General features: G+C 44.3%; 2 protein-coding genes across 9 annotated transcripts in view; one reads left to right on the top strand and one right to left on the bottom strand.

The window, feature by feature from the left end:
* The window catches only part of fmnl2a (formin-like 2a), a 35,322-nt gene extending 18,989 nt beyond the window's left edge, over positions 1-16,333 (top strand). Inside the window, exons 5-28 of one of the 7 annotated variants that reach the window (XM_029834941.1) lie at positions 535-618; positions 1,867-2,022; positions 4,373-4,481; positions 4,588-4,664; positions 5,605-5,698; positions 6,671-6,745; positions 7,241-7,351; positions 7,514-7,663; positions 7,965-8,066; positions 8,256-8,568; positions 8,664-8,861; positions 9,519-9,539; positions 10,158-10,282; positions 10,363-10,565; positions 10,644-10,878; positions 10,962-11,030; positions 11,117-11,197; positions 11,272-11,401; positions 11,470-11,633; positions 11,735-11,836; positions 11,990-12,085; positions 12,415-12,538; positions 14,334-14,380; positions 14,703-16,333. In XM_029834941.1, coding sequence (XP_029690801.1) covers positions 535-618; positions 1,867-2,022; positions 4,373-4,481; positions 4,588-4,664; positions 5,605-5,698; positions 6,671-6,745; positions 7,241-7,351; positions 7,514-7,663; positions 7,965-8,066; positions 8,256-8,568; positions 8,664-8,861; positions 9,519-9,539; positions 10,158-10,282; positions 10,363-10,565; positions 10,644-10,878; positions 10,962-11,030; positions 11,117-11,197; positions 11,272-11,401; positions 11,470-11,633; positions 11,735-11,836; positions 11,990-12,085; positions 12,415-12,538; positions 14,334-14,380; positions 14,703-14,708 — 2,872 coding nt within the window. In that variant the 3' untranslated portion in view covers positions 14,709-16,333. Of the gene's footprint in view, positions 1-534; positions 619-1,866; positions 2,023-4,372; positions 4,482-4,587; positions 4,665-5,604; positions 5,699-6,670; positions 6,746-7,240; positions 7,352-7,513; positions 7,664-7,964; positions 8,067-8,255; positions 8,569-8,663; positions 8,862-9,518; positions 9,540-10,157; positions 10,283-10,362; positions 10,566-10,643; positions 10,879-10,961; positions 11,031-11,116; positions 11,198-11,271; positions 11,402-11,469; positions 11,634-11,734; positions 11,837-11,989; positions 12,086-12,414; positions 12,539-13,217; positions 13,339-14,333; positions 14,434-14,702 lie in introns of those variants that run through there. The other 6 variants (XM_029834922.1, XM_029834923.1, XM_029834915.1 and 3 more) reach the window with 6 other exon arrangements.
* An 80-nt stretch (positions 16,334-16,413) lies between these two features.
* prpf40a (PRP40 pre-mRNA processing factor 40 homolog A) lies at positions 16,414-26,011 on the bottom strand. Of its 2 annotated transcripts, XM_011610471.2 has the most exons (27): positions 25,880-25,897; positions 24,881-24,961; positions 24,601-24,744; positions 23,825-23,908; positions 23,482-23,500; positions 23,367-23,386; positions 23,187-23,228; positions 22,955-23,065; positions 22,746-22,866; positions 22,485-22,509; positions 22,088-22,303; positions 21,793-21,898; positions 20,601-20,665; positions 20,348-20,512; positions 19,360-19,468; positions 19,124-19,274; positions 18,851-18,984; positions 18,634-18,748; positions 18,361-18,452; positions 18,093-18,209; positions 17,841-17,978; positions 17,653-17,748; positions 17,488-17,574; positions 17,316-17,406; positions 17,187-17,248; positions 16,961-17,116; positions 16,414-16,844 (listed from the first exon to the last, which is right to left on the bottom strand). In XM_011610471.2, exons 1-27 carry the CDS (start codon positions 25,880-25,882, stop codon positions 16,755-16,757), a joined length of 2,640 nt encoding a protein of 879 aa, XP_011608773.2. In that variant the 5' UTR covers positions 25,883-25,897; the 3' UTR covers positions 16,414-16,754. The 2 variants fall into 2 exon arrangements, with proteins under 2 accessions (XP_011608773.2, XP_011608783.2); XM_011610481.2 differs by lacking the exon at positions 24,881-24,961 and having other exon boundaries at positions 25,880-26,011.
* Between the last annotated feature and the right edge of the window lie 584 nt (positions 26,012-26,595).

Below are 26,595 nucleotides of genomic sequence, written 5' to 3'. Positions count from 1 at the left end.
GGGCTGCGTTAGGAAATAAAAGCGTGTGTGTGTGTGTGTGTGTGTGTGTGTGTGTGTGTGTGTGTGTGTGTGTGTGTGTGTGTGTGTGTGTGTGTGTGTGAGAGAGAAAGCAGAGAGACTTGGTAATGAGACTGTGTAAACGTGTGTGAATTCCTCAGCATTTACCAACGTTCGTATGTGTTTCCTGAATTGGGTCTGAAACCTTTGAAGACTTTCAAATAGGGGGAAATCTGAAGAAAAATAACAATGAAACGGCCCCCAGTTGTTATCATATTAACACAGAAACAAGGTTTTCTACCCGTGTTTTTAATATGAATATACATTATTTTATATACGTAGTATTTTAAAACGTATTTGAATGTACAATACTAGAGTAGAGAACTTCAACACTATGTAATAACACCCTGCAGGGTAATAAAGGGTGTCTGGCCGCTCTGGGAAGGCATGCTGCAAGCTATTGAATGATTCATAAACACATTCCTATCCTGTTGAAAAGTGCTGTTGAGTTATTAAACGGGGTTTTTGTGCCTTCAGGTGGGTGAGAGAGTTCTTGAATGAAGATAACAAAGGCCTGGACGTGTTGGTGGAGTATCTGTCCTTTGCACAGTACGCCGTCACGTAAGTCACCGCCGGCTCCTTCGCTCCCACTGTATCACACATACAGAACTGACAGCGAACACAATGCAGCCTTTCAGCCCGGCTGCTGAAGCATCTCCACGCAGCATCACCGCGTTGCTCTGGTTGCTGCCTGGTTGCTGCCTGGTTGTCAGAAACACTGAGTCACCCGAGTCCACTGCTGACACATTGGCACCGCGTCACACCAACCATAGGCTTCTATTCATAGGTTTGACAGTGCGATTATTAGTCAGTCCCAAGGTTCCTGCTCAGGGCCAAAGAACCACACAGTACCATTTTTGAATTCTGTCTCCCACTTCGCCCTGTGTCATTATGGTCTGTCCGCATCATGGCCGGTTGGCTGTAAATGCATGTTTACCCTCGGTGGCACCGCGGCAGCGTTTAACGTTCATGGAAACAACCAGCCTGAGAAGTGAAATAGATCCTAACAGGTATGCTGGAACTGCCAGCTCTTTTCCAACGTTTCTGCCAAATAAAACAAACTGAGAGACAGTCGGGGTACATGCTGTGTTTTGTCTGCCCTGGGAAGCTGAAATTTGAGCTTTACAGCCATGGATTCATGCCAACAACCATTAATATTAACGCTTGTTCCATATAGGTGCAGTAAGTTTAACTGTTTGGAATGGAAATGCATCATTGATGAATAAATTATATCAGAGAACATCTGTTGATCTACAGTGAATTAAAGTTTATGCGTGACACTGTTCACCTCTGCACGTTTGTTTGATGGGGCACATCTGCGCTCACTTCCCTGAATACTTTTGAAAATGACACTAAAATTGCATTATCCTGACAAATTAAGAGGAGGTCAGTTTGGTTGGGACTCATCTCTGCCTCACAAAAGTCCATGAAAGACCCATGTAAGACTTGCATACCAAAGATTATAAGAATGTGCACAGTGCCTCTCTGCTTGGTATTTTAGCAATACTTCTATCATGTCGGAGGGGGGGTCTGTTATTCTAAGCTGCCTCCACCACTGCTGTAGGCCTTGGGCCACCAAAAGACAGAACCCATATTCTTATATCAATCCAACAGCCTTCAGAATCTGCTGGTATGACAATGTGGTTTGTAGTGAGGCATCTTTGTCGTGTATACTATCTTTGAAGGAACGTAGACATCACCTGCATGGAAGAATTGAATTATCAGCTTGAGGTCAAATAATTGACTGCAGAATCCAAATGAATATCAAGAACTTTGGTGTCTTATCGAGCATCTTGTGTGTGGGGATAGATTTGACGGAGACTGCCTGGAGAACAACCCAGAAGCTACATTGGATAAATCTAAACCCTGGAGCCGCTCAATAGAGGACCTCCATGGAGGAAGCACCCTGCCGTCTCCCATCACTGGGAACGGCCTGACACGCGCTGGACGTCATTCCACGTTACGGTACAGCGCACACGCTTAACTAATGATGTAATGATTGACTATTTGTGTGTGTCTCTGTGATTTGTAACCTTTAACAGCCCAGGTTCCCTTTATCTTGTATTGTTTCCATTCTTGTTTGCCCCTGATAAGCCGGAGCCACGTGGCTGTAGTATAAGGGTACTTAAGAGGTCACACTTTTAATATGTTACCGTCTTATGTGGTCATGAGATCTGGTCCATTTCTGCAGGACAATGTCAAAGGTCTTGGGCATGATTAGCAAACATTATTAGGGCCGGTTTTAATTTTATGGACACCAGACAGAGTGTTTTAGATCCATCTGCTGCCCACAGTGAATTTCACAGAGGATAGTAACTAGGCCCATGCAACTATATGATCTGAAGCATTCTAAATCCTATTCAGTTGTGCCTTATTTCTCTAATCCTCCTTGTTATTCCATTGATGTCTCTGGACCACACTCCTCGCCCTGATTTGTATAGAGCAAGTAGAGAGAATTTGAATATCTTCCACACTTTAATTCCTGGGTTTGACACGGGTTTGAACTCTAATCTGAGTTTGGCTTCAGATGTGGAATTCTTTTTTCTTTCGCTCAAGTTTTGGGTCCGTGAGCCGTTTGTTCTGTGTCCTGTATTTTGTAATCCACACTAATCGGCAGGCTGATGAAGCGTCTTCGCTGAGGCTAACTGCTTCTTCTCTGTCCTGGTGCTCCTCCATAGTCACCTTCTCTCCCGTCTACCAGTCTTCAACAGCAGGCACGTTCACTTTGCTGGCTGTCAGTGAGCTTTCCTCATTCCAGCTCTCCCTCCCAGCACACACAGACACACATACACACAATCCCCTCTGCCTCATTACGCTTCCCTGCTAGCCCTGTCCAGTGTATTTGTCCTGCTGTCTGTGTCTGGGAAGTGAATTATTTGTACTACCAGCCCCCCCTCCAGTGCTTCAAGCAGATTTTGTCTTCTCCTTGGAGTAAATGGCTTTTTTCTGCACACATTGTTCCTGCCTCGGAGCCTGTTCGCCATTTGTGTGGCTTTTTGTGCAGAGGCTAGCCTAATTTCTACAAGGATTTCACTAAACTCCAGCTGCCATGGATAGATTAGTTTGTGTTGTATTTTGAGCATGTTACCTGCAAGATGCCACTTTGGTTTTGAAGCATTTCCCTCGATTGTAGCTCTTCAGTCTCCATTGTGCAGCTGCACCTTTATTTTGTCATGTTGCTTCATAGCAACTCGGTGAAAATAAGGTTGTCATCATATTAAGATAATTGTGTTTTCTGCAAACTGCCCTCCTGAAGGACGCCGAGCACAACGACCTGCCCAAAGTGTACTGAGATTAGACGGTATGTTAGAGTTCATTGAGTCACTGTGTGTTAGCCGTGTAGCTCCTGTAGTTCTAGCTGTTGTGCTTCATGTGTACGTCACATTTAGACCATTTTAGTATCTCTGCTGGAGCATATTGTCGTCATCTTAATAAAATGGTTATGGTGTGCTTTAAAAACCTTTTACTAGGTTTGATGTAGTGGCAGACAAGTCCACGCAGATCATGGTATCACACTTTAGAGACAATATGTCCTTAAAAATATCTTTGCTCATTTCTGTGCCACACCCTCCTGTGGTGTGGAAGCAGGCGAGGAAAAGCCCTGGAGGAACCCTTCAAGAGTTTCTGAATTCTTTCAGCTGCAGCGAGTGCACAATCTTCCACAGCCGAAGGAACACAAAACACACAGCCTGTTTTCCAGCTTTTTAACTTTTTTTTTTTTGAAGAAAGAACGATTCTCAAATATCTCCTGCGCTCACATGATGTTGCCTGTTTTTCCCACTATGTGTTGTGACGCACACAGGAGCGAGACACGAAGCAGCACGTCCATCAGTAGCCCAGAGACATGTATTTATTCTCAGAAGCAAAGCTTGTAAATGAAAACATGTAGAAAAAGTGTGTAGGAAAAAAAACAACTTCATGTTTGCAGACAACTTTACTCTTTAATCCTGAGATCTGCAGCCTTTCTTTGTTCACAGAAAGCTGCACAGTCACCCTGCTGCATGCCAATGAGCGGCTTCTATTGTGGGAGCTGTAAGTGATACCTTTGTGGAGGACATAAAGTTAAAACAATTGAACGTGGGCACCCCGCGGCCCCTGGAGAGGCTGTATATTACACCGTCTTTGTGTGTGTTAGCATAAGGCGCCGCGGCGGTTTAACAGCCTCCCTGTGTTATGGTGGCGTGTGACAGAGACTCATTCACAAGCGGCATCTGTTTTCAGATTTATCTTGAGGACTTGAGCTTGTGTTCGGATTCTCCCGGGTCCTTTTCTTTAACACCAGTTGTTCCTATCACTTTTTTGTCATCCGCTGTAGTTGTAACACTCTGCCAAGCCGGAGAACTCTGAAGAACTCCAGGTTGGTCTGCAAGAAAGATGACGTCCATGTCTGCATCATGTGCCTGCGTGCCATCATGAACTATCAGGTCAGCCCTTCACACATGTCCCTCAGGACGGAAGTTCACCCCTCTGAATGACCACGTTTCGCTCCTCTGTGGCTCCTCTGCTCATTTGCTCGTCTGTATGTTGCAGTACGGCTTCAACATGGTCATGTCGCACCCCCACGCTGTGAATGAAATAGCACTAAGTCTCAACAATAAAAGCCCCAGGTGAGGTTTAAAAACGTAACGCTTTTCACACTGTTTTGGATATTTTTATATTTGGAGTCCGGATACTTTGCCATCCAACGCCCACGTTCAGTAAAGAACTTCAGCGCACCTGCACATTGAAGCTGTGGAGCACGTTTACGCTGACAGACAGGTCAGGGCACCGCTGGCCCACTCCACTACACCGACAGCTGCTCGGTGCTACAGCCAGCCAGACGCTATTCTCCCCTCTCTCTCTCTCTCTCTCTCTCTCTCTCTCTCTCTCTCTCTCTCTCTCTCTCTCTCTCGCTCGCTCTCTCTGTTTTCACTTGGTTCCCCTGAGGCACATGTATTTTCTCAAAAGTGGATGTGAACCACTTTGCATCACCTGTCATGTATCATCTCATCGAGGCAAAGAGAGCGTAGACACACTCACACGTACATAGACACAAACACACACGTGTACATATATGGATTCCACCACTATGAGCACCATCATCATGCACATCACAATGTTGTAGAAATCTAACTGAATACGTGGGATATACTGAATATCTATATTCTAAAAGGTTGTCGCTAAAGCTGGTTCCCTGTGACTCCACACTGCATCACCCAGAATAAAACAATATCAATTTTAACACCCTGATGCAGAATACACTATAACTACAATTCAATTTCCCTACGGGGATGAATAAAGTACATCTTGAATCATGAACAGGTAGAATAAGATGGTTGTAATGTTTTTAAGGTAAATATCACAACAATCGTAGATGCTAGATGTTTGTCGGGTAAGATTTCAGCCTTTGATGCGGTTCCAGGATTTTTGACACGTTTCTGCACAGTGGTAACGTGTCGGTTCCGCTTCCGTCCCCTCTCGCTTGCTCCTCGTTAAGTGCGGGTTTCCCCGCAGCGTTGGCACCTTTCATCGACTAAACATTACTGCCTTTATTTCCTGTTTTTCCAGAACAAAAGCGCTCGTCCTGGAGCTCCTGGCGGCAGTTTGTCTCGTGAGGGGAGGCCATGAAATTATTCTCTCTGCGTTCGACAACTTTAAGGAGGTACGCGGCGCGCACAGAGCGGATCTGAGGGGACGAATATGTCATTACGCTTTAACTGTGCAGTTTCAAAGAGTGACTCAGCCCCACAGGAATGCTTCCCCGGCTGATTCTGCATTCCTGCAGACGGGATAGTATCTCGGAGCTCTATTGTCCACAGATTCAGACAGTAGTTGAGCCCCACAAACGAGGGAGGACTCCAGAGAGAACAGTCACATGAGTGACAACAGGATTTGGCATCAAAGCGCAGATGTCAGATAACCTTGTGTGACCCCGTCCTGTCTTGATCAAGGATTCTGGCTGCCTGAGGACAGAGTGGGAGGTTCACGATGGAGTGAAACCCAACAGCAGCTCTGTTTTGCAGCATAGATCTCGCAGAAATGGGCCGACTGCACTTAATGTATTATTTACACCCCTGGATGAAATATTGAGTGTTGCTCTTAGCAGCATTAGTGAGAGAATGAGGAAGACGTAGCAGAACTGATGAGACGAAGGTTTGTGTCATGGCAGTGAAGCTGGACGCGTGCACGCATCCTGTGTATGAGACGTGTTCAGAGCTGTTTCCTCAGGTCACTTTCATATCGCGTTTGCTGGCAGGCTCTCAGGGCTTTTTGGATGCAGACACCCCTCCTCCCTTGGTACTTAATTCTTTATCGTGCGCCGTCTCCTCCGTTGCCCTCTGAATGAACCGTCTGAACTCGGAGCATCTCTCTCTCCCTGCCTCCAAAATGTGCTTAAATTGCAGGACGAAAGAAACAACTACAGCTTCACTGCGGCTAGTAATTTCTGCACCACAGTGGGATTAATGGGCACAGATTCAGGCCAACTTTACATAAGAAGGAAAACTCCATCCACTGCAGTTGATAACATAGCACATGAAATTGATTATGGGCTGGAGTTCTGCTGACTTTCAGTATCACTGTCGCAGCAATTAATTGCAGTAATTACAGTAGCAGTGCTACATTTGTTTGGCAGGTGTGCATGGAGACACAGCGGTTTGAGAAGCTGATGGAGTATTTCAAGAATGAGGACAGCAACATTGATTTTATGGTATGTATGTATGTACACAAACACACAGCCTAATGGATTATTGATCGCACTGCAATCCCTTAAAAATCAGACATTACTCTCCAAACTAGAGACGGCGCCTCTGCTTGTGAAGCCCCTGGTGAACACTGTTTCCTCTCTGAGTGATGAAAGTGTGAGCTCTGTTTTCGTGCATGTGCACAGGCAGATAGTCCAGATGTGAGGAAGTTTAAAAACACGGATCATGCTTTTACACAGCTGCACGTTCTGCTCTGTTTGTCCCAATGGAACTCCATAAAGTGACTAATTGCAGTTCCACACGCAGACCAGAGGTGGTTCCAATAGGTCAGCTAATGCAGATGTTTATTTTTAGGTGCTTTAAGTATATCGGATAAGCTTGTCCCTCCCTAGAATATAGATTCAGTACTTTGTCATCATATAGGGGAAATAAACACATCTTTGGACTATTTATTTATTGCTTTGCTAAAGCATCTCTCATGAGTTGTTTTTTCCCCATAGGTGGCCTGTATGCAGTTTATCAACATAGTCGTGCATTCTGTGGAGGACATGAACTTCAGAGTTCATCTGCAGTTTGACTTCACCAAGCTGGGTCTGGATGACTACTTAGATGTGAGTCTTCTTCATTTACACAGGTTTTAAAGAAAGGATTTCCCGGAAGTCGTGGATCCTGATATTTGTTCAGAAGTAAACCAGCGCACCTGCTGCAGCCTGTGCAGTGAACACAGAAACCTGCCTTATCACGCTGCTGCCATCTCTGTCTTTGTCTTCCAGAAACTCAAGCACACGGAGAGCGATAAGCTGCAGGTCCAGATCCAGGCCTACTTGGATAATGTGTTTGACGTGGGAGCACTTTTGGAGGATGCAGAGACCAAAAATGCTGCCCTGGAGCGGGTGGAGGAGCTGGAGGAGAACTTGTCACATGTGAGTGTCTCTGCAAGTGACTGAAAAAACAGCCTGAATGGTCTAATTTCCAGCCTGTCACTGCGTATTAATGTCCAGCAGATCAGAATGTTGATGGTGGACATGCCTGCTCCAGTCTTACTGATGTAAATGCATCCACACCTTCCTGCTGTAACTTTAATGCAGATGAATCTGGATTTAAATGGACTTAACAATTCTGGTTTCTGTTGTGCTGTTTTTGTCAACTAATTGACTTCGATGTTGTCATAGTGAGTTCACGTCAGCCCGTGACCCTGTTTCTTCTTGCCTGTTGTCTTTGCAGATGACGGAGAAGCTGCAGGACATGGAGAACGAGGCCATGTCCAAAATTGTGGAGCTGGAGAAGCAGCTGATGCAAAAGAACAAGGATCTTGAATCCATCAGGGTCAGACTCCTGAGCTTTCACATTCTCCTTTGAATCTGTCAATCTTTCAGCTTCCACAAACTGATTATTCATGCTGCCACTTGAAGTTTTTAAAAAAAATTTAAGACTGTCATCGATGCATAAATCATTTCCAGAATCCTTTAGAATTCTACTTTAAACTGTCCTCTGTTTTCATCCTCTCCTGCACAGGAGGTCTACAAAGACACCAGCTCTCAGGTAATCTCACTGCGGCAGATGGTGAAGGAGAAAGACGAGGCCATCCAGCGACAGACGAAGCTGGAGAAGAAGATCCACGAGCTGGAGAAGCAGGGCACCATCAAGATCCACAAGAAGGGAGACGGTGACATCTCCATTCTGCCCTCCTTACCTGTCGGTACGATAGCGGGTGCCATGATGGCAGCAAACGGCTCAGCTGTCGGTCCGAACCACACAGGGGTTGCTGCAGGAATGCCAGCTCCACCACCTCCACCACCTCCACCACCACTCCCCGTAAACGGCACATGTAAGTTTGATGCAGGTCCAGCTGGGCGCGGCGTGTGTGCTGAAGCTCATTTAAGTTGACTTGGTGCGAGATGTTGCTGTCGACCTTCTCCACAGTGGCAAACGGACCATCATCGCCCTCTCCTGCGGCGCCCCCACCTCCACCGCCTCCTCCTCCACCACCTCCGCCTCCTCCTCCTCCTCCTGGGCTGGCCTCAGAGATATCGGTACCCCTGCCTCCTCCACCTCCCCCACTTGCTCCCCCTCTGCCCGGATGTGGGACCCCCACTGTTATCATGAACTCTGGCTTAGCAGGTAAAACACCTCTGTGGTGTGTTTGTGTGTGGATAAATTCCCTGTAACTGAAAATATGAAGTATGTGCTTGTATGTAAATATTTTGAGAGCTGTGAGAAAACTTTCTCCTGCTGCTGCTGATTTGTCACACCCAAACGGAAATGCAACCATGTCGCAACTATTACTCGCTTCACTTTAGGCGCTTTGTCTCCCTCTTCTGGCAGCAAGAATAATTGCACCGATTCACTGCCAGAGACGCAAGACTAAAAGAAAAAGAGAAAACAAAACTGGCATGAGATTTATTTGAAACTCCATATTTAAACTTCCTGAACACTTCCTGCCACTGATTAACTATGAAAATATTTTTAAAGATTGAGATACCTACATCATTCTGAAACAGGTTATTTCAGGACATCAAAGTAATAAGATGGAAACGCTAATGGACCTCCAATAGTAGATGATAATTTTCTCTTTGTGTCATTTGCTGCACTCTATACTCTCATAAGATCAAACTACAGGCATTGTACTCTAAATGGTTGTGTACATTCCTTATTGTGGTGTTAATTGCTTTTCATGGTCAGTAATGCCTGTTTGGGCAGTGCATGTGCAAGCTCTTCCCACTAACTCCCTGCCAATTTCTTAATCATGTACCTTGTTTCTTTCCTCCCACCGACCAGAGGGACCCATCAAACTCTTCTGTAGGTTCTCTTTGTATGCTGTTGTCTTCCCTGTTGCATTCCTGCATTACAGATTGAAAAGATGGTATTTTCAGCCCTAATCCAGTAGGGAAAAAGGTTTACACAGTTTAAGTCTTTAACGGCATTTTTTAAGGAGCCTCTGCCCCTATATAAACACAATTCTGCTGAAAATATCTCTTTTCGAAATCCTGCATGGTTCACACTGTGGTTTAGATGTGTGTGTGCGTGTGTGTGTGAAATGTGAGCTGACAGCATGCTGAAATGCAGACCCACAGTTGCATGCAGTTTAGAAAGTAATAGACAGAAATGGAAGGGTTTCCTTCAGCCACACCTGTGTGTGTGTGTGTGTGTGTGTGTGTGTAGTTACAGGTTCAGTCAGGAAATCCACACTGCAGACATGGCCGACAGGCCTCACGCCATTTCTTGGTCTTTCTTTAGTTGAAAGGGAGCAGTGGTTGTGTGTTTTTCCAGAGTCTGTGCCTGTGTTTGTCACCAGTCCCAGATGTCAGTCCACCCTCTCACCTGTGTGTGTGTGTGTGTGTGTGTGTGTGTGTGTGTGTGTGTGAGCACCCTCTGTTAGCAGACACGGATGCTCCACTAACGCTGTTTTCTTTTTAGCTGTTAAGATCAAGAAGCCCATCAAGACAAAGTTCCGTATGCCAGTCTTCAACTGGGTCGCCCTGAAACCAAACCAGATCAACGGGACCGTCTTCAATGAGATCGACGATGAGAGGATCCTGGAGGTCGAGCTCTTTCTCAGATCACCGAATCCGCTCTCCTTTTGTTCTTTGGCGTCGCTGATTCTCTGTTGGCTTCCCTTTAGGACCTAAATGTGGACGAGTTTGAGGAGATGTTTAAGACGAAGGCGCAGGGACCTACGATCGATCTGAATACGAGCAAGACGAAGGTTAGCCAGAAGATGCCCAACAAGGTGACGCTTCTGGACTCCAACAGAGCGAAGAACCTGGCCATCACCCTGAGGAAAGTGGGCAAGACTCCTGAGGAGATCTGCAGAGCCATCCAGATGTGAGCTTGACACCTCTTGCCTGCTTTCATCTGGCTTTTCGGCCGCTTAAACCTCTCTGCGCCTGCCTCGTCCCGTAGCTTCGACCTGCGCACTCTGCCCGTGGATTTCGTGGAGTGTCTGATGCGCTTCCAGCCCACCGAGAACGAGGTCAAGACCCTGCGGCAGTTCGAGAAGGAGCGCAAACCGTTGGAGAGCCTGACGGACGAGGACCGCTTCATGATGCAGTTCAGTAAGATCGAGCGCCTCATGCAGAAGATGACCATCATGGCCTTCATCGGCAACTTCTGCGAGAGCGTCCAGATGCTCACGCCGGTGAGAAACACAGCCTGTTGGAGGAGATAAATGGATGTGTGTCTCAGACGAGTGTAACCGTCGCCCTCCTTGCCTCTCCTTAGCAACTGCATGCTGTTATTGCAGCGTCGGTGTCCATCAAGTCATCTCAGAAGCTAAAGAAAATCCTCGAGGTAACTGAAACACCTCTGTGATATCAAGCAGATGTTTTAAAAAAGCTCTTCCTTCCTTCCTCTTCATACTTGTGGTCCCTCTCCAGATTATCTTGGCCCTTGGTAACTACATGAACAGCAGCAAAAGAGGAGCAGTTTACGGCTTCAAGCTGCAGAGTTTGGACTTGGTAAGATGCTTTTTTAGCTTTGTTTTTGCCACCTTCTCCATCAAGGTTCTTTAGACCTTTCTGTTTTCTTCCAGCTCCTTGATACCAAGTCAACAGACCGCAAGCTAACGCTCTTGCACTACATCGCCAATGTGGTGAAGGAGAAATACGCACAGGTCTCCCTCTTCTACAACGAGCTGCATTATGTGGAGAAAGCTGCAGCAGGTGAGTCATGTGGGCCCGACGTGTTCGGGGGGTTTGTGGTGCCTTTGTCTCAACATCCCTGCCTCCAGTGTCCTTGGAGAACGTCCTGATGGACGTCAGGGAGCTGAACAGAGGCATGGAGCTGACCAAACGAGAGTACAGCATGCACGGTCACAACACCATGCTCAAAGAGTTCATCGCCCACAACGAGAGCAAGCTAAAGAAGCTGCAAGATGACGCCAAGATCGCACAGGTAACGCGAGCACGCCGCCGCTCCGTGCCCGGTTTCACCAATCAGGCTTCACCTTGAAGCCGTTTTAAGCTCCTCTGAGTCAACTTTCTGCTTTTCAAAAGGACGCCTTTGACGAAGCGGTGAAGTTCTTTGGGGAAAACGCCAAGACGACGCCCCCGTCTGTCTTTTTCCCCGTGTTTGTTCGATTTGTGAGAGCCTACAGGGTGAGTTCGTTTACCTCCCGTGTGCTGCTGCGGTGGTTTTTATTTGCCTGCTTTCCCTCGGTGCCTCCTCCTCCTGTTAGACTCTCATTGTGCACAACTGCTGACCCTAGTCGCATAATTCCTGATTTTGGGGTTTGTTTTTTTTAAACACAGCAAGCGGAGGAAGACAACGAACAGAGGAAGAGGCAGGCGCAAATTCTGATGGAGAAACTTCTGGAACAGGAGGCCATGCTGGAGGAGAACCAGAAGGTTAGTGTTTATCTTTGCATGTCCACCCAGTTGCGTTCATCATGAACCAGAAGGTAAGCAGATTCCGCCTTCACCTCCACCTCCTGACACCTCACCACAGGATTAGTAGAGGCCTTCTGGCTCCAGTTTGTAGTTGCTTCATCCCTCCGACACCCTGCTGAGCTGCTTCATATCCACTCAGCATCAGTGGTTCTTCCACTTCAATGGTCCAATTAACTCACACATGCAAAGGGGCTCAGAGTAAGAACACAAGCAGGGCTGGAAACTATATGGTTATCATTTAAAATGGGTGTTGTGTGTGTGTGTGTGTGTGTGTCTCCTTTCTTCAGTCTCCATCCCATAAGAACAAGCGGCAGCAGCAGGAGCTCATCCAGGAGCTCAGGAAGAAACAGGTCAAAGACAGCCGACACGTCTATGAGGGCAAAGATGGAGCCATTGAGGACATCATCACAGGTAATGGCACCACACACACACACACGCACACACACACACACACACACACACACACACACACAGACGCTGTGCATGAAGGTTTTCTCCAGCTATACACGTTCCGACATCAACAGAGGATCTAAACCAACTAACACTTTTCAAATTCCACTGTCAGATGTTTGAGAACTTCACCGGTTTAAGAACCAGATGAGTGCAAACATGCGCTGACAGTTCAGCTAATCCGGCGACACACGTTTGATGGTCACAGCCCATCATATCTGCTGTGTCATTGCTTTATAACGCCGAGTTGTTGGGGGCAAGAATACAAACAAGTCTGCTTTTATAACAGGAAAAAAAACACTGTTTAGTGCACGATTTTAGTGCAGTAACGATAAATCTATGTATATATTTTTATCTCCTGCTATGTATTTTATGCTTGTATTCAACATTTGTAGTTTTTACAACCAGCCAAGGGAATCTGATCAGCCGTCAATGATGTAATACATCTAAAAAACACTGACGGGCTCTTTTCACAGCGGAATTACGCTGACTGTAGTGGACTTTTTTGCCCCTCCTGGTGCTGTTGTTGGGTATTTGCTTTAGTGCTAACCAGTGCTTAACCTCTTTAGGAGTCTGCTTTTCTTAAATTGTGTTTGTCATGTCTCTGTCCTGGCTGTTGTCCTTGTCGTTCTCGGTGCAGTGCTGAAGACAGTGCCCTTTACCGCCCGCACAGCCAAGCGCGGCTCTCGGTTCTTCTGCGAGTCCGCCCTCAATGAGGAGTACCATTACTAAGCTTATAGAACTGTCTCTCTCTCTCTAAGGTTGCTGAAAAAAACCCAAACATTCCCCTATTTTTATCATTTTTCTGATCCATATCCCCGCATGCATCACCACAACCACACTCTTAACTCTCTCGGACCCGAGGCGCGCACACGTGCCTGAGAAGGAGCGTCTGATTGTGCGAGTTCTCCTGTCTGAGATGCATGAATTATGACACCACCCATCATTATTACTTTATTACAGCAAATCCTAATGTCACAGAAGCCAAATCTCTCACGGGATGAACTGAATGAGCGGAATAGCGAAATAAGGCGCACGCTGCCCCCTGGTGGTGACAGACTGTCACTGTCAGGAAGGCGGCTCGATTGATCTTTTCTCAGCTGGCGCCTGTGACATTATTACTTTGCTTTAGTTTGGTGTGTTTGGATGATTTTTATGATGTTGAATGTCTGTGTGGTTACTGTCGCATCATCACTGCTGCAGAAACAGCTTCCATCAGACTTCTCTTGCAGCGTTCTGCGCTCTGCAAGGCTCACCATCATCCTGCATGTCCAGGGTAGAAATAACACTCGCAGTGCTGATGACTGTCTTTGCGGTGTGCTACTAACCCGGTTCTGGTGTTGCATTTACTGATCGTGTGGCATGTTTTTGCTCTCTCTGATTCTTTTTTTTTACATTTGTAAATATACTGTTTAAGTTAGCTCAGTTTACAAGTGCTCTGTACTGTACTTTTGTTATGGACTCTTCTTCTGTCCTGCTGGTAGCCACTCTTTAAAGCAAACTGGGTTCATAACAGAAAAAAAAAAAGGGAGAAAACCTCCAAAGCTTGGAACCTCCTCTCTTCCAGCTGAACTTAACCCCCTGCAGCTCTGTCTCCTCTCGTGCCCTTAGTGCCCAGGCTCTGCCCTTCCAAGCGCAGCCAGCTGCCGCTTTGCTTTGCAGCGCTTGCGTAGCAAAGCCAGTGTGGCTAAAACACGCTGTGGTCAACCCTCCTATTTTTTTTTTTTAACCTCCATTTTGTCTTCTCTTCATCTAGCCCTACAGAAGAATAATATTACTAAATTTCCCAATGTCTGCTCGAGGGTAAGGAACTTCTCCAGTAGCACATCTGTAGTGGTGGATGTATCCCAAACCTGGCAAGCATCTCTTTGTTACCTTTGATTTACTGCCTTTTCACTGGGATTACCTGCTAGTGACCAACCTCCTTTCCTGCTTGTACATTTTAAGCCTTAAATGATAAGGACGTGGTCTGTCTCATTGGACAGTTGAGCCCACAGTTGTTTTTTTTTTTCTTGTTAGAACTCATGTTGCTTTGACAGACAGGCTGCCAGCACTCTGAGCACTCATCAGGAACTGCCCCGAGCAGCCGACTGACGGCTCCTTTAACTCCCTCCTTTCCCCTCAGATCTGAGGAATCAACCTTACAGGCGAGCGGACGCCGTGCGCAGGAGCGTCAGAAGGCGCTTTGATGATCAGAACCTACGACCAATGAACAATGGCGAAGTGGTCATGTGATTAGGAGGAGGAAGAGGAGGGGGAGCGCATGTGATCGGGGGTGAGAAGGTGATGGATGTGAAAGGCGAGGAAGAGGGAGAGACGGGATGTTTGAAGAGTGAAGGTTAAGTGGAGGACAGGTGTAGCAGCCATAGAGATGAATATGTACATATATTACATAAGAATACACGTTATTCCATGTCTGTGGTGTCATAGCTACCCTTTACGAAGGACTGAAACATGTCTGGGACTGAATTTAAGTGTCTGAAAGGTTGATTTACAAACCTTAGACAAGCCAAGTGCCTGAATTTACTCTGTCGGCTAAAGTCTCGCTGTCTACTATTCCCCACTGTAAGCAATACAACTGGACCTGGCTTTAAATCTCTAAGGCGTTAGGGTGGATTCGCTGTGGCCTTAAGAGCCACGTAAAAAGATGCTTCCTTGGAAACAATGTAGAATGTACGGGACGCGTTCCCTTTCGCTGTTATGATGATCACATTTGGTAGCATCGACTCTAGTTTCCATTTGCAATACAAATGTGCTGTTTAGGCACCGAGGTAAAAGAAAAAGGGCTGATCAGAATTTCACTCATTCCTGATTTGCACTACAGTGAAACCATCAGACACCCGTCAGATCAGACAGATCAAACTTGATATGTACTTATTGTCCTGCAACAGCAGGTCGACCACCGTCCACTTAGAGTTTAGCATTTCTGACGTTTGGTGTCTGGAAACAAATAAATCACATGGTCGGCAAGGAAGACGAAGCTGCCTGAATGATAACGAGCCCGACTGGATCTCATGTTCAAACTGGACATCACTCTGCATTTCAGACATCGGGTTTTCCTTCTGTCAAATTGGATTATATTCAAGGCCACTGCGTCTACTCATTTTATTGTAATTTTAATGTATAGTATTTAACCACTGAAAAGATTCCTTTAAGCCTGTGTTTTCATCTTAATGTGTCATTAAAAACATGACAAAACAAAATACACCATACAAGTTTCCTAAATGTACAGATGTTTGTTTGTTTTTTTACTTCATTCACATTACCTGATTGTACATATTGTTTAAACAAACGTCGCCTTGTGCTATACAACTTGAATGTTACTTTAACTTATAGTTTTTTAAAAATGTCAATTTTTGTATATTAAATTAAGCCAAATGGATTTACAGTAACGTATTAAATCAGTATCTCACTGCCACTGCAGAAGGTAACGGATCACTACGTGCATGTGGGTGCACCGCAGGGTCACGGGAGGCAGCTTTGGAACTCATGTTGGACCAGATTGAACTGGTTTGTGTCACCTGGGTTCCGGCCCCTGTGATACACCCTCCTGGTGCACGTGTCCGCACGTGCACATGCTGCCGTTCATCTCAACGTCACCATCTGTAACGGCGACCTCTCTAACTGGACGATAACTGTCATTGTTCCCACCCATAAGTGTATTTTTAGGCAGTCTGTTTATAACACAATAACGTCTTTTTTAAGTTAGGTGAAATGAGATTTTCAGATATGATCAAATAAACTATTTACATCGAACATGAGTGTGTGGCTGCTCTTCGTTGCACCAACGTCCTTTGGACGAACTTGGAAGGATGTAAAATACCCAAAATGCGAGATCCATTCAAACAGTATTTATTGTGTTTCACTACAGTTTTAGTTTTAACAGACGATCCAATTTAAAAGTCAGTTCAGCTGCAGCTGGATTAAAACAATTATCTAAAGTAATCCAGATTAGTTACTTTTTAATTCAATACAAAAGAAAATGGCAACCAGAGCTATATTCAGCTAAACCAAAAAGCAGACGATCCAAAAAAGCCAAGTCATCGACATGGACGTGTGTGGACGGTGCAGCACACCTGCAAAAGTGTGTAATCTGCCCTTCCAGGGCGGCGTGACCGGTACAGGCAGACGGGCATGATGGGAATGCGTGTCGGAGGAGTGAACAGCGTGATCGGAATCACGGAGCATCCAGTTGTTCCAGCAAAGTTCTCCTCCTCTTTTCCAGCTCCCCTTCACTCAGCTCGCTGCCTGACGTATCCCAGCCGCCCTGAACGCAACACCAAAGAGTTTAAATAGTCTCGCGCCCCAAATCTAAAAGACTGATTTCAAAGGGTGCAAACAGAGAAATTCTGAATGTGATCCTCAGTCTTCACGACAACCCACCTCCTCTTTGGCTGCTTTTCTCTTCGGAGATTTCTGTTTCGAGTCTGAGCGAGACTTCCCCCGAGACTTGTCGTTCTCTTTCTCTTTCTCTAGGTCCTTCTCGCGCTTTCCGTCACGCTCTCTTCCTTTCTTCTCATTGTCAGAGTCCGGAGACGCCTGTTGTTGTGAGTTCTGTCAGTACCAATCCAAACCCATCCGTGTCTCACAGCGTTTCATGCGTACTTACAGACTTGTGACGCCTCTTCTTGGTCTTCTTCTTGTGCTTCTTGGACTTTTTATAGCTTCTCTCTGGAAGTATCAGTAAATGTTATAAACGCTGATCAAACCTCTGATCCGAGCCGTAAAGGCCACCCACCAGATTCTCCACTGGAGGAGCGTTCCGAAGGAGACTTGGACTGAGATCTCTTTTTCTTCTTGTGATAGTCTTCGTCCTCCGACTCTGAGCCCTGTCAACAGTCAGAAAAGCACCGATCACGCACGGCTACAGCAAGATCATGTCTGCGGCATTTTGGGTCCGAACCACCAACCGATCGGGAGCGGGATCGTTTCCTGTGGTGCTTTTTGGACTTCTTTGAGTGCTTCTTTGTCTTGGAATGGTGATGCTGGCATTCATGCTGAATGAAATCAACACAGCATATTAAAATCACCTTCCTCACAACAACCCAACATCCTCCCCCTCACTACGGACTCACCTCTAAGACATGCATGAAGTCCTTGAATATCCTCTTCCTCTCTGCCTCCAGGGTTATGTCTTCAAAGGCAGATTCTTTCAAAAATCTATCTCTTACCTGCAACGATGCCACCAAGATGTCAGCTACTGCGAGCTTGTAAAAACACATCTATTATTACAAAACTGCCAATGAGGATTGAAGGAACTCACAGACTCCCAAGCGGTCTCTGGCTCCAGTGGTGGTGTGGCCTGCTTCAGCATGTTTTTAAACGCTGCTTCTTTCCTCTTCATCTTCCTGGCCTCTTCTTTCTCTCGCTCTCTCTCTCTCGCCTCTGCCTTCTCCAGCAGCTGCACAAGGATAAATCGTAACATGAGTTAGAAGCTTGAAGTCCAAAGACTCAGTTAAACCGTTGCTCCTGTGCTTTTAAACATGGTGTAAAAGGTTCGCGTGGAGAATCTTACACTGTTGAAGGCCAGTTTAATGTTTCCAGCATCCAGTGTGGTGGCACGCTTGTCTGAGCTGATGACTGATCCAAAGTCCTCAAAATTTGTGTTGATTTCAACTGGAAAACTTTTGTCCTGTAGCACAGCAGATGGAAAAGGCCTCAGTAAAATACATGATAGAGCAGCTGACCTACAGTAACACATGTGAATGGTGTCGTGTAAACGTATGGAATCTGTGTTCAGCAGAAGTTTGTAGATATGACGCTCAGTGAGACAACCCTCTTACTTTGAGAATATCCTTAATGATCCTCTTTTCATCATGGTAGCGGGCCTTCAGGTCTTCCACATAAAATTTAAACAGATCCAGGGGTGTAGAGCCTGGGGCATATCAAACAAACTGATGTTTAACGGAGGTCCATGAGTCTTTTTGGCTCATAAGATTCACATTTAATATTTTTGTATGGAGTCAACCCCTGTTGTTCATGGAGCATCTACATACAGTATTTACATGAACCAATAATTGATGCGTATGTGAAGCTACAGGAGGGTCCTGTCCTACCTGGCTGTCCCAGCATGTTGGCAAAGCGGATGTCTGAGCTCAGGCTTGGGTACATTTCCATCCAGGATGACATGGAGTGAAGCTGCCCATGATCATGGAGCTCATCCAGAAATTTCTTTGTGAACAGAAAAATGTCATGCGGGATAGAAATGAAGAAAAAAAAAGCTGAAACAAGTGGTTCTTTTCAAACTGTCCTCATCTTTCTCTATCTGCTCACCTGGAAACCTTCTCTGTTTTTGCGTTGGCGTCTTCTCTCCCTCAGAAGAGTCTTTTGTTTCTCCTCCTCCTCCTCCTTCTCCAGAGCCCTGATGTGCTCCTCAAAACAAATGAGGGCATCTTCTTTGTCCATATCTATAATCACAGGACCAAAAAAGAAGACTATAAAGATACTCGAAAGATCTTCTGTGCATGTGCAGAAACATGTAAGAACACAATTGCGTAAGTATTTCATCCTCCTTAAACTAAAGCCAATAAAGATGTCCTCTCATACTCTGCAGCTCTTCATCCTCTGCAAAGGTAGGGTTGTCCAACAGGTACTGCTGGGCCTCAGACCAGGTGGTCCGGTATGTTACATTAGCCATGTTATCCAGTATGTTTTTGAGAGCCTCCCAGTTCCTCTTTCTGAGCTGCTTGGCTTGTTCCTGGAAAGAGGGGAGGGGGTAAACCAGGATAGATCTCACCTGTGATTACGACTGAAAATGGTTTTGACTGACGTTTAAGCCTTACCTTCTCTTTCTTAGCAAGGTAAAACAGCACATCTTCATAAATCTCCAGTCTGTCTCTCTCAGGGACACAACTCCACACCTCAACTTCAGCAAACATTTGTTCCGCTTTCCTGGATTCAAAGTACATACACTTTACCACACGGTGGCAGCAATTTACAGGCCAAAGTCATCTTTAAGCAATAACAATTCTTTAGAAGCATTTCCTGTAGGGCCTAAATTATTGTGTTTATTAAAAGTAAACAGTCAAATTAACCAGTAAATTTCAGTCTCACTGCTCAGAAAAACAGAAGATGAAACTAAATTATTAAAAAAGGAGAATTTCAGACTTGTGACGCTTCTAAAACTGAGATTTTAAACACTAAAAAAATGTCCAGACCTGCCACCTAAATACATGCATTTCTATTAAATCTTAAGTGGATTCTAGCATCAGTCAATTGTTTTGTGGAGTATTTTTGTTTTTGCCTGCTAGTACAAATCTCCATCCTGGTTACGTTCACACTACCTGAGAGAACTGTGAAGTGATGTAAGCCAGCCAACAAAGTCTCCTGTTGCCAGGAGTGAAACAGTAAAACCATTCTGTGATTTAATTGTGTTATGCTGCATCAATGGCTAACAAATGGAAAATAGGAGCTCGACTGTGTCTAGAAGCCTGCAGCCAAATTCTTGATCAACAAGCTGATCTAGGACCAAAGGTACCACCCAGAAACTTTGGGTTCCTTTACATTGTGAACCAGTCAATCATTTAGATTCATTACCAGTCAGTCAGATAATTCAAGTTGTGGCAGTTTAAACCAGTCTCTGAAATAGGACCTATATTACTGATCCAAACTAATTAAAAGTCCTTCTCATCACTGCTTAACACTCCAACAAATAGGCCCTTACAGTAAATTGTAGATACAGAGGACATTAGATGACAAGGTTTATTAGCGTTTCACAAAGCACAAATCAATACAGGAAAAACAGAACTGCGAGATCAACAGAGATCTTACTTGTATCTGGTGGTAGACGTCATCTTCTCATGGTTCTCCAAGAACCTCTGAAATGTCTCTTTGGACTCCTTGTATTTGATTCTGGCCTCCTCTTTCTCTTCCTTCTCTGTCTGTACTTTGTAGGCATTGAAGGCCTGTTTCTTCTCACTCAGTTTGGGAAGGGCACTTTAAAGATTTTTTTATAAAGAGGGAAAAATCAAGCTGAAAGCTCCCAAGAGCCACTGCAAAACCGGACACATGAACAGTGTGGTACCTGTAGCGAGGATCGTTGATGATCAGCTTCATTGCTTGTTCCCAAGACGAGTTTGACGACACACCCTGAAATAGAGACAAGGTTACGAGAGCCTAATAAAGTTAACCTGGAACATCAAACACAATATTTTAACAGATCATGAATGGAAATAAATGTTTGTATGTAGACAGACAGAGACGCTGTGCTGCTCCATCTGCATGCATTTTCTAAATTATTGAGACATGCTGAGTTAAGAGGTATGGAGTGGCAATAATTTAAAGAGGTACCCTCGATGACTTCTGTAAGTGCCCTTTTCTAGCACTTGTATCTCAGAGGGAGTTACTCCTTCATCCATTATGAACTGATTCCATGATGTGCCTCTGTCTCACCAGTTGTCAGTGTTATTCTAACTCAGCGTGGCACACCACTTTCTCCCACTCTCTTAATCCCTGCAGCCCGTGCCTGTGATCCAATAAAGCTAATCATAAAGACAAAGCCATTAAGATCTTGCAGGAAATGGCAAGCAATCTCTGAGGACTGCTTTGTGCACAAATTAAAATGAGCCTATATATAGCAGCGCTCAAAACGGGTGGCCGCAGGCAGTCTTCACGGCTGAGAAACACACTCAGCAACAGGAGTTCAATCCTGACTTCTGTAGTAAAATAAGGTTTATAGATGAGATAAAAATACAGCTGCTAACTGGTAACCCAATAAAACATGAAGCGATACTGACAGAATACAATCCTTAATCTGTACAACAGCATCACTTAAGTTAGTGCGATAAATATAATGTCACGGACGTGGGTACCCTAAAAACTCAAGAAATTTAAAAATGAATAAATTAAAAAAATAATAGCTGTACAAGAAAAAAATCCCTGATTTGATTTTTCATTTGAACTCCAAAGTGAAGTAAACTCTACTAAAACCCAAACCTGTCATCGGTGTTCATAGCTGCAAAGGCGCTTGCAAAATAAAGCATTTTAAATTTTTCTTGGTACACCAGATAACCCACTGAGAGAAATATTTATGACGCTCCTCACAGCTGAAAGCACAGATATGGACCCTAATGTTCGGCTGGGCGAGTCTGCCGATAACAGCACAGTGATTTAAAAACCTGACCTGTTAAATGTCAGGTAAAATGAACTCGTGGCACTGGCCGACAAAGACACACAGATTCTACTCCATTTTACCTCCACTTGACAGACCGACTCACCTTCTCCTTCAGTAGCTCCTTAAAGGCTTGCTTGGCCTCTTCCTTTGTGTTCCATTTGTAGGTTTTCTTCTGAAGTTCTGGCCGTTCCTCCTTTGGGGCTTCGATACTGGGGGCAAAATAAAACATGAATGATTAATAAAGAAAAGAAGGAAAGGAAAAACCCACAGTTGTGTATATGCAGTAAATGCAGGGTGATAATTTTGAATGGTTCCATATTTGGGTTTTTGCTATATGATGTGACAGCGAGTGGCAGAGGTTGGGAAACAGTCGTCTCTATCAGACAGGAGCTGCTTACCTGGCCGGGACCTCTGTGGCGGCTGGGCTCTCTGCGGCAGCCACAGGTGCATCTGCAGCCTTGACCTCAGCTGTGAGAGTGGCGGTCGCCTGGGACACGACTTCCTCTGAGACTGCCACTGTAGGTTCAGCCTCCATTACTGCCACCACAGAGGCTGTACTTTCTGCTTGCACTGCAGGAGCCGTGATGGCTGCAGGAGCCGCCGTCTCAGTCGTCCTGAAATTACACCAGAATGACTCAAGTTACACCACCCAGTATAAAAAAATACTAGAAAAATATATTTTTTACTTATATACACCGGTAAGCATAAAAGATATCCTAGGAAATATCTAGTGTAACCTTCAAAATTAGAGATACAACAGTCAGCTGTAGCCTACCACAGCCAAAGAGCTCTTACCCATTCTCTTCTGCTTTGATCAAGGCTGGAACAGACAAATTGAGATACTCGTTATGTTACTCGTTTTCATTTCAAAGCACACTGCAGATAAGAGACCGCACAGACGTAATTGTGTGTTGTTGCTGCATTTGTACTTCAATGGTATCCAACCACGTCAGTGTTGTCCAATTTATCATGCTGATTAAGCCTCCGTGGTGAGAAACACATCTCAGTGAGGAGCTTCACTGATTTCATCATTGTAATCAGACAGCATCTCTTTACCTTCCAGGTCCTCCAACTCTTTGGGTTTGGTCCATCTGGATTCCTTAGTCTGCGAATTGTAATAATAAGGCTTCCCTGTGTCCGACTTGTACTCTTTCCAGGGGCATTTAGAAAGCATTTGCTTTGAAAGGAGAAATGAAATACAAGTGTTGGTAAATCTGTTTATAGTAAACCAATGGTTACTTAAAGGACAATTTATTTATATGCACCTCCGCAGGAGACTTAAGGTCATCTGGTTTCTCCCACGTAGACTGTTTAGTCTCTGTGTTGTAATAATATGTCTTTCCATCCATTGATTTGTGTTCTGTCCACACAGACTTCTGAGGCAGATGAAAAAGGAGAGAAGTAAACATTTTGTTACCATATCAAGATGAACACTGGACCTGGTTTGGATGTTTTTACTCTGTCATATACACATCTGTCCATTTTATGTGTACACACCTTCTTTGGCTGGTCCTCTGGCGGAGATCCATTTGTGGTGCTCTGCAATGACAACAAAGGGAGAGCTTGGCAGACTGCTGCTTTATGAAGAAAAATGACAAACACACTAAACACAATAATGACGGTGCAACTCATAAACCCCAAATTAGAGCATATATAGATTCATTATGTTGCACTTACAGTTGTTCCAGGCGCAGCTGCTGCAGAAATGAGAAGACAAATGAGTGAGACGGTGCAGAATGTAAAACAAGCACAAAAATGATTTGTGAGTAAAGCAGAAAATTAAGACTCTTACTTGGGGTATCAACACCAGGCTGCAGAAAAAACAAGTTTACGAGTGGGTTAGAAAACATTATCAAGTCCACATCTCTGCATTATAACTCAGAGAAAAAAACTTCACATTTTCCAAAATAATGTATAATTTAAAATCAAAACAATAAATCACAGCAGACACACTGGCACTCGCTGGCACACGTTTCTCCAAAACTGTAACAGATTATTCACTTTTGCCTGTTTCTATATATAAAACCATCTTTTCTTAGAATCCATTCAAGCACTGTGTTAAGAAGCACTTCACAAATAAAGATATTTATAAGTTTGGTGAAGCAAAGCACAGAGGTTTGAGTGTGTTGTGTTACCGGTCCTGTTGGCTGCACAGATGCAGCTGATATTCGAGGTGGCAGCATCATTGCTGGCATCATAGGTGGGATCATGCCTGGAATCTAATAAAAGAAGCAGCATAAAAAATTCATCTGGCATTTTCATGCCACTTAGCATGGTCAGACGCATGAAGACGCTGCGTGAGACAAGGTGTTTGTGTGAGTGTGTGCGTGTGGTTTGAGGACTTCATTCAACAGGGGGTGAAGGTGAGACTGGGAAGAGCTGCGCTGCGCTGTGCTCATTTAATAGTGTGATGGTGCTGTAGTGTGTCAAGTGTGAAGAAGCAGCAGCACAGGACTACACTGCCTCAGCACCTTCTCTGGCTCAGGGGCTGGTTCAGTGATGAAAATACTCCTCAGTGTCACACAGGACAAGACTGCATATGCTTGCGAAATATCATCTGGTTTCACTTTGAAAGGTAATTAAAGTACTGATGAAGATAATACCTCATGACAGAGGTAGGGTGAGCTAAAAAGTTATAGATGTGTTATCTCTTCATAAACACGATGGAACTTACACATCAATTCTCAAAAAAAAATAAAAAATCACAGGGTAATGTTTAAGATTTTTAAATATACCGATTAACACTAAAAAAAGAGGAGAGAGGTGATCTGTAATATATCTCTGCAAAGGCTAGTGAACATTTTGGTTATTTCAATTTCCATGGGCAGTTTTATTCTTTAATTGAGCTCCTTAGTGAACTTTGACTTTGTTTTACAATGAGAATAACTAAAAAATAATCTGACTTTCTTACCTGGCCCAACGGTGGCGTCCCCATTGGTGGCATAATCCCAGGCGGAAGAATACCAGGGGGCATAGGTGTCATGCTGGGGGGTCGTTGTGCCATTGGAGGCAATCCCATGGGAGGAAAATGAGGCGGTATTCCCGGTGGTCCCATCTAAATAAGGAGGTAATAAGAAAACACAACAGAAACAAATGAGGACATTTGGCATTTTCAATTGTTAATTCAGTCAATTTCCTGTGGTGACTGGTAACGAGGGATGAATAACTAATCATATCTGTCAATGACTTACAAACGGGGGCGGTATTGCTGAGGGCGGTACACCTGGATAAGGTGGCGCTTGGGCGGGGCCATTATTAGTCTCTGAAGAAGACTGTTATTCATAAAAAACACCAAAGAGTTAAAAATAAAAAGCCAATGGCAACTTGGAATTGCTTGCAATGGATTTAATTAAGACCAATTTGAAAATCTTAAATGAATTGAAATTCTAAAAATCAAAACGTATCATGCCAGACAACCTATATTTGAGATCTATGGTGATGGCAGTAAGTCACATACATTTTAGGGTTTTATAATGGTCAGTTTTAAATCCAGAGTTTTAAAAAATCCCCAACAAAACATATATAGCATAAAAACAATGCATTTCAGAGGGTCTTGGACTCTAATCCATTCATAGGTTAACATATAGATCACAAATTTATATATTATCATACATGTTATAACTGAACCCATCCAGACTTTTTATTGATACATTATGAAAAGGAACAGATTTGGGAAATACGTTTAGTATTCCAGGCGCCACAAACCGTCAGTACTGCAGGAATTACAAGGCCAATACTCCCACATTTGAATCAAAATTCTGGCCGCTTGTTAAAACACTCTTTCTTCCAATGGCCGGTACACCAGCCGTTGTCCACCTAGCGCTAAGCTATTTATTAGCTTACCATTTAAGTAGCAAGATAGCAATATATTTTACTTTGTATTCATCTATTCAAAATAATATCAGCGATTCCATCTTACAATTGTCAAGTTTTGTTTTCTCTCAAATTTGCTATATAGTTTAAATCATTAATATACTTGTGCCGCTATCGTTAGCATAAAATGTTAACAGCGCTAACATAGCATGCTAATCCGCGGTGTTTTAAAGGTATATAACACAGTTAAAACGAAGAGAGGGCGGCCAAGATAGTAATTCAACACGCACAAAAATGGCAAATATGACGCCTGTAATTGCACGAGTAAACGTTTTTTTTTAATTTAACACAATTTACCCCCCAGTAGTTGTACTCACCATGTTGGCGAGAGGCTAATATATACCTCAATGAAATTGTAGCACGTTTCAACAACGAGCAAGCCGATTGGTCCAACTTGCTTCCATTTCCGTCGAGTCAGGAAGAAGACTTTAAAGGTTCATTCTGCGTCAAAACTGCGCAGTAGTGCGCATAACGTTCTGTCTGGTGTTGTTGCAAAGTGTATAACAAGAGAAATACATACATGCATACGCACGCACACATACACACGTGTATGTATGTATGTATGTATGTATGTATGTATGTATGTATGTATGTATGTATGTATGTATGTATGTATGTATGTATGTATGTATGTGTGTGTGTGTAGTGTGTGTAATGCCATAAATCTTTCTTACTGTAGTGCATTACACTGCAGGCATTAATGAGCACTATTTTATTTACCATTTTAAATCTGTGTTCCTATCTCATGATACACACGTATTTACCAAAAAGGTTCTTATTTTTAAATACTGTTGCAGTGAGTGCTATTTTAGATGTTATATCAGGTTCCAATTTCCAAAGCTGAAGTAGACGGCATTCAGACTTGGAGCAAAATTACCTCGGTGTATTGGGGATCATTTGGACAGCTGGCTGAGATTTTCCAATTATTGGCTCCTGTGACACAGTTCTCTTGCTGGTCGGCAGAATGATTTCCGATGATGGTGGGAAATTGGAAAGTGGAGAGGCTACACAATTTTACCTCTTTAAGTGCCAC

This window comes from Takifugu rubripes, chromosome 1 (assembly GCF_901000725.2).
Source record: "Takifugu rubripes chromosome 1, fTakRub1.2, whole genome shotgun sequence".
NCBI lineage: Eukaryota > Metazoa > Chordata > Actinopteri > Tetraodontiformes > Tetraodontidae > Takifugu > Takifugu rubripes.
Note: the sequence above shows the minus strand (reverse complement) of the source record. Positions and strands in the feature narration are given on the sequence as shown.

Coding starts and splice junctions, on each gene's coding strand:
- prpf40a (XM_011610471.2), bottom strand. Junction 18,985..19,123: donor AGAGGATGAAGAGCTGCAGA/GTATGAGAGGAC, acceptor CTGTGATTATAG/ATATGGACAAAGAAGATGCC. Junction 17,407..17,487: donor AACGATCCCGCTCCCGATCG/GTTGGTGGTTCG, acceptor GACTGTTGACAG/GGCTCAGAGTCGGAGGACGA.